The sequence below is a fragment of the Aspergillus oryzae genome, chromosome 1 (genome assembly GCF_000184455.2).
Source record: "Aspergillus oryzae RIB40 DNA, chromosome 1".
NCBI classification, from domain to species: domain Eukaryota; kingdom Fungi; phylum Ascomycota; class Eurotiomycetes; order Eurotiales; family Aspergillaceae; genus Aspergillus; species Aspergillus oryzae.
The window spans coordinates 1,335,886-1,346,709 of record NC_036435.1 but is presented as its reverse complement, the minus strand read 5'-3'; the positions used below and the strand labels follow the sequence as shown (position 1 = coordinate 1,346,709).

The following is a 10,824-nucleotide window of genomic DNA, read 5'->3' as shown; positions in this document are numbered from 1 at the left end:
TGGGTATATTCGTTATTTTGTATACATGTTGCTCGATCTATTCTTTTGGTTCCAAATCATGAATACTTGTTCCTCGTGAGGTGCTGTCGTGGGAGGATACAATATCGCGGTCCTGTTTGAGCGATTTCGCTATCAGCCAAGGCGCTGGCTGTGTGGACTGGAACACTCTGCTCTCGTGCACTTCGTGGAACAGCAACCACAGCTGCCAGAATGCCCTGGATCCCACTTCGACATGACAAATGGCACATCGCAGGTCTTCCACATGGCCGTCATCACAGTACCATGTAACGTAGCATATCGTAGATAAACCAATCACACCGCAATCCCCGTCCCATAAGCAACAGCCTCCTTCAACACCTTACTCGCCCCCGAACTAGCCCTCCCCATCTCACCTCCCTCCTGCCTCGCGTTCTCCAGTCCCCGCTGAATAGCCCGCAAGAACCGATTCGAAAAGACCCGGTACCGATCCTCCCAAGTCTCATACATCTCGCCCTCCTCGTCCCGTGGCTGTCCAAACAGATTCAAATAAGCATACGGCGCCGCCGTATCAGGGACCATATGCACAGCCGTCTGACAGAGGGGAAACTCCCACCCTGCCACACCCCCAGATCCCAGCATATCCACATCCTGCGCTTCATTGGCCGGCGCGCCAATGCCCGCGTTCAAGAACTCGGCTAGAACAGTCAACACCTTCATCATTGGCTGGCCCTTGGCGCCTGATTTTCCGAACGAGGCGCGGTTTGCAGACCACTTGGCCGATTCCTCTGTGTGCCAGCCCAGGACGGAGAGGAAGCAATTGAGTGTCTTGATCCAGCCGCCGGCGCTGGAGACCACTTCTGTGCCGGCTACATCGATGAGCCAGGAGAGGACTTCCACGGCTGAGACGCGGATGTCGGCTGCGAGATGGGTCATGCCGGCGCGGATGTAGGGGAGGAGCTGGGGGACATGGTCTCGGATGTCGGATTGTGGGAGGGCGCGGAAGAGTTTGAGGAGTTGGGTGCGGACGCCCGTGTTTGCGTCGAGGATTAGAGGGAGGAGGGTGGGTAGAATGACGCTGACTGGTTGCGGGAGGGGAGAGTTGACAGGTCGCGAGCTGATGGAGGTTGTTAGGTGGGCGAGGGAGTCGCGGCGTTGGGAGTCGGATTTGGAGCTGAGGAGGGAGACGTGGTGTGTGAATTGTGTGTTCGAGGTTGGAGCATTTAAGGTTAGGGATTGTTGGTTTAGGACGATTCCTAGAGGATTAGTTAGCTAGTGATTCTTTTCTTTCTGGGTAGTGGAGATAAGGCGAACCTTTCGATTTGAAGCTGGTATCGGTGAAGTTCTCGGGCTTGCCTTTGGCTTTGCCGACTTTAAGTTTGGCTTTCTGTGTTCTGTTAGCTTATGTCTGTTTATATTGTCAGATGGCTTACTGTGAAGTCTTTCTGCTTTTCCTTCTTTTTCTTCGCGCTGGATCCCATGGTGGATAGAGTTGTTGTGGCAGGTACAGTCGCTAACCCAATTAATTGAATTTATGCGTATATATCTCTGTTTGTAGTATAACAACGCGCAGTAGAGGACCAGCTGTCCTGATATAGAGTCTCAATTGAGCGCAGGATATAATTGAAGCTGGAGATATTTGCTATCTTCAATTATTTTTGATATCAGCACGTGATCATGTTGGCTTTGTCAGGTTTATGCCTCAGGTATGTACGTACCCGATTTAGTTCATACGATAAGCCCTATCGGAGTATGAGTACAAGGCCTCGGCATATATAACAACCCGTCGTTTATAAGAGAAGCTTGTATTTATTCATATGGACTACATATTACAACTAGAATATAGGGACCTGTGAAATTGACGCCGAAAGTGGCAACCTCTGAAGTCACTTCCTTTATTGGCCGCCTTTCATCCTCGGGGTTCCCAGCGCTTTCAATTGACCTGCCAATGCTCGTGCCCAGAGAGTTGAGCTACGGAAGCCCATGCACACCACGAAATCACCTTCCTGCCCCAAGCGAGACACGAGCTCTGGGAGAGCAGATGGGTCGGGCATTGAGATCGCATCCTCACGCCCGTGGGAGTGCAGGTATTGAACAAGTGTCTCCCGTGCCTCGCCCGTTGGGACTGGATCAACCTCAACCCCGTCTGCCTGGCCGATGATGATGTGTGCCGACTCTTCGAAAGCCGCCGGATATTCCTCCAGCCATGCTTCCACGTTTCTCACTACAACAGTAGGCTGGTAGACAGCAATGACTCTGCGCGCACCCGCTTGCTTTGCCATCGTTTGTGTCGCCTTTATCTCGGCAGGGTGTGTGCCGAAATCGTCGATGATTTGGATGCCGTTTGCTTCCCCTACGTGGATGTAACGGCGATTTGTTCCCTGGAAGCTTCCCAAAGCATAACGGATGCTTTCCAGTTCAATGCTGAGCTCAAGTGCAATGGCAGTAGTGGCTAACGCGTTTTGGACGTTATGTAATCCCAGAACATTCAAGACTATAGATCCAACAACTCGACGAGTTCCATCCCGTCGGTCTCTAACGGACAGGACGAAGGTCGAGTCTTGCGGGTTGTATTCGACGTTCTCTGCACGGACATCTGCATCTTCTGAAACCCCGTAGGTGACGATGTTGCGATCTTGAACCTCGGGGAGGATTTTGCGAACTCCCGGATCGTCGATGCAAAGGACCGCGAGTCCATAGAATGGCACATTCCGTACGAACTGAGCAAATGTTGCTCGGGTCTTCTCCTGTGTGCCATAAAATGTTATATGGTCACTGTCAATATTCGTTACCACCGAAATCAGAGCAGGAAGCCGGACCATTGTGCCATCGCTTTCATCGGCTTCCACAACCATCCAGTGACCGGAGCCCATGTGAGCATTGCTGCCATACTGCGTGACGACCGCACCGGATATCGTTGTCGGGGACAGCCCGCCGGCTTCTAGCATGCCCGCAACCATGCTAGTCGTCGTACTCTTGCCATGACTGCCGCTAATTGCAATGGACTTGTGATGGCGCATCAACGAGGCCAACATTTCGGATCTGTGGATGACCGGGATCCGTCGGTCTCGAGCAGCGTCAACCTCAACATTGGTTTTGTTCTTCGTTGCCGCGGTTGATGCGACCACGAGCTTTGCAGAGCCGAGCTGGTCTTTGTCATGGCCAATAAATACTGTTGCGCCTGCGGCCCGCAATCGGACGACATTGTCGCTTTCTTTGATATCGCTTCCTTGAACAACATATCCCAATTTCAACAGGATCAAAGCGATCGCCGACTGGCCGTGTCCTCCGATGCAACCAAAATGAATCGGGCTAATAGAGGGTGGGAACCCAGGCATGTGCGCGGGGCTCTCGTAGCGAAGAGCTTCCTTCAGGTCTGTAGAGAGCATCCTGGTAAGTCTGGCGAGGGTTTGTGCTGTGAAGTCGCAACAAGTAGTCACGGAAAAGATGTCGCTTCAGCAGGATTGACAATTATCCACAAGTGACGCTAGTATAGCTAGCTGCATTTCCCTAGTCCTAGTCCATTTAGTTCGACCCACATATTCGTACTGCTCAGCATTCGGGAGTAAACATCGAGGTTATTGGATTTTCGATCTGATTATGTTTACTTCAGACACAAGACATCTTCCACGCTTCTCTTACTTCGCACTCAGCATCCACACAACCTACGAAGATGATCAGACGATGTGAAGAAGAGGTGACATGACGGTGTACTAGGGCGCCAGCCCCCAAGTGGCAACACACTAAGTAATTCACAGGTCCCAATATTACGGGGTACATCTGCTTACAATGCGTGCAAAACACTGCTTAGCTTCAAGTTGCGAATGACTTCTATGAAACACAGAGCACGGTGCAGCCATATGGCCAAGAGCCGCAGTTTTCAATCTGTCCGAGCCAGCAGCGTCTCCAACTGTTCATCGCCCGAATATCTCTCAAGAGCCTTCTGTTTCCGATCTACCCAGTCCAACTCTGCATCTTTCTTTAAGGCATTTCTAGGCCTTGAAAAAGGCCTAGAAACCCCTCCCAGTCAGCGAAGTCATATCCGCAACAGAACTAGAACCGATGAAGCAGGCGCCCGTTTCTCACTATTGCTGCAAGACCTTTGTTGCCTTTCTCCTCCAGTATGCTTGCAAATGTTAATTCATCCTCGCCAATGCAGTTGACTCCATTGTAAGAATCAGCAACGGGAAGAAGCATAATAGGGGATTTAAAGGCTTCCGATATGGGTGCGGCGTAAGCCCATTCCCAGTCGATAATACCCGTGATATTATAGTCATCATCGATAAGGATGTGGTCACCTTTGTCGTCTGCATGTCTCAAGTAGAATTGTCCGTCGTCAAACCTATGGTATAGCAAAACTTCAGAAATGCAATCTAATAGAAAGCGATGGACTAGGTATGCATCTATCTCACGTCCTGCGCAGCTTTCCCCTTTCCTAATCAACTCCAGGTTGAGTTCAATGCTAGCACGGAGATTGTCCCTAGGATTACTGCAAGGTCCGAGAAGAATCATCTGCGAGTCATCATAGTGCGTCAGTGATTCTCGTGCGAAAGGCCCAATGTGATTAGTCCCCGGTCGGTCCAAAGACCCCATATTATCAAAGGGAAATGATATCAATTCAATATATATATCCGCGAGCTGGTCCATAACTTCCCCCCTTTGCTCTGGAGAGGCAAGAGACCAGCGCAGTGACTTTCCCGGGAGCTTTTCCATAAGGATGTATCCGACTCCAACAAGAGTCTGCCCATGGGGACCGTAATCGAACACCTTAGGGGCAGTGACTTTTGTCTGCCTTAGAAACTGAAGAGTTGCAACTTCGCTTCGCATGATATAATCCCGCAGTTCAGGCGGTGGTGAGGTCGCGTTGAATCTCCGGATACGTGCTAACCACCGAAATCCATCATCGAAAAGGATTTCTATATGATAATTCATGCCGCCCATTACAGACGACCGTGTTGATCTGTCGTACAGAAGAGGTTACAGCGACAAGCAAGTAATACCATTGCGCAAATAGCTTGCTCGAGAGAGAAGTGCAGACAGGTCGAGAGATTTCAGTAGTCTTGTGAACTCCTTTCTTTCTGCTTCTTGAGCGGCAGGATCGTATGATTCCCCATCCTTACCTCTATTGTGAGCAAAGCCATCTCTGGCCTGAAAGTGGGTGATTTTGCTTACCTGCCACGTAGGACATTCGTGATCAATATGCTTAACACAGAGATGGCGGTCACAGATGATACACCCTCCTTCTGGACGCACAGCAGGCCTGTCACAATCTTTAAAATCACACTCCACATTGTCAACTTTGTCCTGGGAAGCTAGTGAGGTGTTGTTCTACACGCGGATCAGAAGCTCTCAGACGCTCTTTGTCATGACTCGTGTGACTATAGGATACAACCTGTAAGCCACTCTCTCTGAAGGACGGCTAACACATTCAGCTTTGAGAAACTGGCTTATACAATAGTCTTCGTAGCTCTCCTACCATACACAATTGTGTTCAATCTCCAGCACATTGCCGGTTAATCTCAAAAGGGAGATATACTCTTGAAGATTCCCTGATCGTTAAAATGAACACAATGCACGATGTTTAAAGGTATCAGGAGATCAAGGGGCAAAAGGTGAGGCAGGGAGGATTATTTGTAGTTTTTCGACGAGTATATTCAAGTTACCTAGTATGTATCTATCGAGTATCCACCCTACTCTAAATATATAATTTGCGGGTGGGGTGGGTTGTTCGTGTTAGCAATTGTGGAACATGGCTATTTAAGCTTATATGCTATGACGTCAATTCATTAGGCTAGTATATCCTTATCACCCTTGTTCACGGCCTACGGGCTAGCGTTCAGATATATGACAGGGCGAGAAGCTCCACATTATTCTCAAGTGTCTTACTTAGACTCCGGAATATACAGATACTACTTGTTGACTACTCAACAAAACAATATCGTTAAAAAGCTCATTCGACAGCTGGCTACACTTCAATGAATACAGGCTCAGACTGGATAAGTAGAATCTTGCTGTAGCATATACATACAGCGTCTATGCACGGTGACGGAAAACACAAAGCAGAGATGCGCACTTCTGCCCGGCCCCAAGCCTTGAACAAATCAAAAACATGAACAAGAGAATCAGAAACAGTGAAGAATCAGAACTGAAAACAAAACAAAGGCCGGGGTCCGGACAGACGCGATTGTATCAAGCATAAATCAAATCAGCCAAACAAACAGAAAGCCACAACAGAACCACAAGACAAGCTGTGTATTGTCACAGCAGAGGATCAGTCGCTGTTAAATCGCAGACTGAAACAGATCAAAGCCCGAAATAACAGAGCGAATATCCCTCGTCATGTTACCATTAAACTAGCGTAACCAACGCATTGCACCTCCTCGTATCTCATTAAGTGCATCGCGGGCCACGTCATCTAACACCTCTCGTCTAGCGAGATTCCATTGGTTGCAGTATTCATCATCTCTATCGGTCATGGCGTAGCATCAACGGTGGGAAAATATAAGGGGGGGTTCAAGAAAGATATTAAGAAACGAGTGTAGAGAAGTAGAGAGGTAAGCGCGGCCATTACAGACTCATCGTCAACCACTCCCATTCCTGACTAGCCCCTTGGCCTCCGGCAATACTATGGTTCGCCGGATTGGCTGCTGCCGGTGGCATGGCGGGTGCCAGAGGCACCACCTTGGATCGGCCTCCCGCGGACTTGTTAGCCTCGTCCGTTTCCATCTCCGTGGCCTTTTCCAGCCGTCGTTGACGTTTCGGGGCAGCCTGGATCGGGTTGCGGGTCTGGCCCGTGCTAGGGGAGGCGGCTGCGGAGGGAGCTGCCTTCGGAGGAGCGGCGGCAATGGGTACCACCCCATTCGACCGTCCCGCGGCAGCACTAAAGCCGGCGGGCGGGGATTCGAAGGAAGTCCCATTCTGAGCGCGGCTTGATGTCGGAGTCGTGACGGATGCTTGCTGCACCGAGTTCTTGCGGGCTGTCTTCTTCGACGCACGGGAGGTCCCAACCGCCAAGCTGTTGGCACTGCTACGGTTGCGCTTTTTGATAACGTCCGTTTTCAGGGACAGAGGGCGCACGACACCGTGCAATTTCAAAAACAACCCGCAGGCATTGCACAGTGGCTGGCCCTCTGGGTTCCGACGCCACAGCGGAGTGGTTTGAGTGAAGCAGTTCGTGCAGGTGGTCGGTCCGTTGCTGCCTTGGTCGCCGTTCTTGCTGCCCCCGGGACTGGCCGGGCGGGACGGAACTGCGCTGCTCAGGGCGGACTCGGGCGGCGTATTAGGGGAGGTATGAGACGTATTGTTATTAGAGTGCATGCTTTGGCGCAACAGCTGGGCCGTATTGGGGGTGGACGTGGTGCGGGCAATCTTCTGCCGGCGAGGGTCCTGCTCTCGGTTGCGCACCTCACTGACCGAAGCCACCGACCCATGAGTCCGACCCAAACTGCCACCGTGATTCCACTCCTCGGGGGTGTCCATCATGTCCGTGGACCCGATGGTAACATGCTTGCGATGTTGAGGGCCAAAGCCCGGCAGCGAATGGAAGGAGCCCGGGAACTGCCCATCCCACTGCATGCCCGACGAGAACCCGTCCTCGTCCCCATATTCAGTCGGCATCGCCAGACCAGCCCGCTCGGACAGCTGATGACCATCGTCATCCTCGTTATCTGAATCGGCTCCAAATGAAAACATGGCGCCGGTATGGTGGGAGTTGCCGGTCGAGTAATTGGTGGCGTTCAACACCTGAGTGGGGTCCACATGTTGCGGCTGGGGAATGGGGTAGCTCGGCGAATGCACCGTCGACGAACTGGCCTGTTCATGGTTGTTCTGGTTGAACATATACCGAGGCTGCAGCGAAGCAGACAAGTTGGACCGATGCGAAATATAGTTCGGAATGCGGCGCTGGGTGCGCGCGTCGCCCGACGGCATATCGAAATAAACGGAATGGTCCCCGTCGTAGGTGGGCTGCGGCGTGGATGCCGTGGACTGGTAGCCTGATGGCGGTGGAGAGAAGAAATCCGTCGAGTTGAGGGACGAAGCCACCGGGGTATGCGAATAGAGGTTCGCAAACGGATGACCGGAGGCCATCGGAGACTCGCTGGGTGAGAAGGTGAATTGCGACTGGTAGGGGCCCGCGGAGGGCAAGATTGGATCATCTCCCAGGCCGAACGTATCCAAGCCAAACGGTGCCCCGGGGGAGGTGTGGTTGTGATGATTGACCGGATGGTGGTTACCCTGATGGAAGCCAAAGGCCGAGGACGGGGCGTCCAAGGCATAATCGGGCACGCCGGAAGCGAGGTCCGGATCGTGGGCCAACATCGAGTTGGAAACGGGGGGTACCTGGGGCGAGGATTCGGCCGGTCGCTTTCGGGTCGGCACCTGCAGTGAGAAAAATTGACGCTCGTCGATACTCGTCTTGCGCACGCGACGGGGGACGTAGCCAAATTCACTGTTCTTCCGTTGATCCTGAGCCGGATGGTGGAACGAGGCCGGCACCGGGGTAGAATCTCTCAGCTGGTCTTTCCGGGACTTGATGGGAATGGCCGCGGACGCCGTGGAGTCGGAAATCTTGACGGCACTGGGCGAGGGGTGGTCCGAAGGAGATTCGAAGGGCACGATGAAATCGTCGAGGTTCATAGGGTCGGCGGTCAGGTCGGTTGACTGAGGGTTACCGGTGGCAACGGGCGGGTCGGAAATGCGCAGTTGAGCGATACCACTGGGGCCAGCGCTACCGCGTCTCGCAGGAAACCTTCACAGACAAAAAAAAAATTAATGATGAGCGGGTCCAGCCGTTCCTCTACAGAGGGAGAACACCTACATGGACTGTTGAGCACGTTCCCGCTCCTTACGTTTCAAACTCATCGCCATCATCCGCCAGGTCAGGTTTTCCATACGCTCCTGGTTGGGCAACTGGGCCTTGGTCCTAGAATAGAGCTTCCATATTTGAGTCGCTAGCGGATCTTGCCTCTGCATCTCATCCGGACTGTCAATGCCGGGTCGAGGCGCACCAGACCCCCATTCAGGGAAGAGGGAGTCCTGAAGTAGGCCGTCATGGGCCTGTGAGTCGGCGGGGCTCAGAGGGGAACCGAAAGAAAAGTCATCGGACAGCTGCGAGGAGGTAGGGGGGAGGTTGTTGGAGGAGCGGTCAGCATCGGCGGACGGGTGGTGGGTGGTAAAAGTTGCGGTTTGAGTCGGTCGCACGCCCCCAGGGCCTCGCCCGAGGGTTAACCCGGACATGTTCACACGCCCTACTCTTTATTGGGAAGGGCGGGGATCACGATAGTAGGCGATAAGACGGGGAGGAGGGGGGATCAAACAAGAAAGGGAAGAAAAAAAGGAAAGATAGGAATCACAGGCCGGATGGGGGGAAAGAGATAAGGACGATTGAAGAGGTTCAAGAACCAGCCCAGCAAGCAATGAGAGTCGAGGGAAAAAGAGCTCGACGCAGGAATGAGAGCGTCGAGGGAGCGATTGGTCCGTGGCGCAAGGAATAAATTCCAGTCTACCCGCCCTAAACGAACGCTGCGTGCAGGAAGAGGATGCAGCAGTGGTGGAAAAGAATCGGGAAGCTAGGATCTGAAGGGGGTCCAAGTCAGTTATAGTTTAGGCACTTGGTCTGAGATCCGTCACAGGAATCAAAATCCAAATCAAATTCCAATTATAATAATAATAGTTGGATGGGTCGCACCACCACCGCAATATAGAGAAAACGAAACGGTAAATAATCAATTTATCCCACAAGGAAATAAGAAAAGAAGTGCGATTGGAGACGGACACGCAGCTAAAAAGGCTCGAGTGGAATGCATCAGTCCGTACCTATTGAAATTCAAGACGACGAATGTATGTCATGAATCAAACCAGACCCAGTTTTAATGGTGTCTCCTCCTTTGCCCCTCTTTCGCTTGATTTTCTCCTGGTTATAATTTGTCCAGATCGGAGGTAGAATAATTTCTTTTTTTTTCTTAATTCCGGGATGATACTATGGTATGGCTGACAGTCAGTGCAAAGAGAGAGAGGGGCTAGACCCTCTAGACGCACATGGCCGAATGAAGTAGAGCTGCTAATCGAGGAGCAATCCCAGATAGGAAAGTAAAATACAAGAGAAACGAAAAGTGATTCACGGGGGGCCGATACTGAGGCGACGGTCAAACCGATAATATAAGAATAATACTGGGAGAGGGAAAGCAAAGAGGGAGGGGGGAAAGAAAAAGAAAGTGAAGAGAGGTGGAAAGGCTCTAAGAGAAGAAAGAGTGGAGGATGGATGACGGACTGGTTCTGGGCGGAGGAAACGGGCGTATCCATACGGAATGATATCCATACACATACACATACGGAACCAGTAATAATCCTGGGAAACTAAACATCCTTACCTTTTCCAGAAAATCACAGCGTCACATTTTTTGGTTCCCGCCGTAAGAAGAGAAAATCGGCGCAGGGATACTTGCAGCCTCGCATTAATTAATTTTATTCCTACAGTACGTAGCATGATCATCCACTTGCGAGAGCTTTCATTCTTCTCTCCCTGACCATTGTGTTGACTCTTCCCCAGTCTCCCCCAGAGGAAAACTATGTTGACCAAATCAGACAGAACTCTTGCAGGATCGGTTCAAACGAATGGATGTATCATGAATCATTCAAATTATATTGGGTCCCGCTGGAATTAAGTTCCCTGAGTGAAACCAACGACCAAAACCGTCTGGAACGCAGGTATTACGAATACTGAGCCGACCGATCTCTCGACTCGAGTGCTTCCGGTGGCGACCCATTTTAGCTCGTGGTTTTTAACGTTGCTGGGGATGTTCTCGAAGCTGCAGGGCGCTAAATTAAATTAAACCCGTACGGATTCTC

The 10,824-nt window shown here is 51.5% G+C and overlaps 4 protein-coding genes across 4 annotated transcripts; all 4 read right to left on the bottom strand.

Annotated features, from left to right (window-relative positions):
- Positions 1 to 37: 37 nt before the first annotated feature.
- AO090009000506 (IPI1/TEX10 family protein) lies at positions 38 to 1,457 on the bottom strand (the record flags this gene model as incomplete). Its single annotated transcript, XM_023235545.1, has 4 exons — positions 38 to 112; positions 319 to 1,232; positions 1,291 to 1,363; positions 1,410 to 1,457. 4 exons carry the CDS (start codon positions 1,455 to 1,457, stop codon positions 38 to 40), a joined length of 1,110 nt encoding a protein of 369 aa, XP_023088682.1.
- A 414-nt stretch (positions 1,458 to 1,871) lies between these two features.
- Positions 1,872 to 3,365, bottom strand: AO090009000505 (UDP-N-acetylmuramate--L-alanine ligase; the record flags this gene model as incomplete). Its single annotated transcript, XM_001816901.3, has 1 exon — positions 1,872 to 3,365. The coding sequence occupies one exon, from the start codon at positions 3,363 to 3,365 to the stop codon at positions 1,872 to 1,874; it is 1,494 nt and encodes a 497-aa protein (XP_001816953.3).
- A 664-nt stretch (positions 3,366 to 4,029) lies between these two features.
- AO090009000504 (phosphotransferase family protein) lies at positions 4,030 to 4,803 on the bottom strand (the record flags this gene model as incomplete). Its single annotated transcript, XM_023235533.1, has 1 exon — positions 4,030 to 4,803. The coding sequence occupies one exon, from the start codon at positions 4,801 to 4,803 to the stop codon at positions 4,030 to 4,032; it is 774 nt and encodes a 257-aa protein (XP_023088681.1).
- Positions 4,804 to 6,543: 1,740 nt separating this feature from the next.
- On the bottom strand, positions 6,544 to 9,213 carry AO090009000502 (uncharacterized protein; the record flags this gene model as incomplete). Its single annotated transcript, XM_001816899.3, has 2 exons — positions 6,544 to 8,725; positions 8,795 to 9,213. 2 exons carry the CDS (start codon positions 9,211 to 9,213, stop codon positions 6,544 to 6,546), a joined length of 2,601 nt encoding a protein of 866 aa, XP_001816951.1.
- Between the last annotated feature and the right edge of the window lie 1,611 nt (positions 9,214 to 10,824).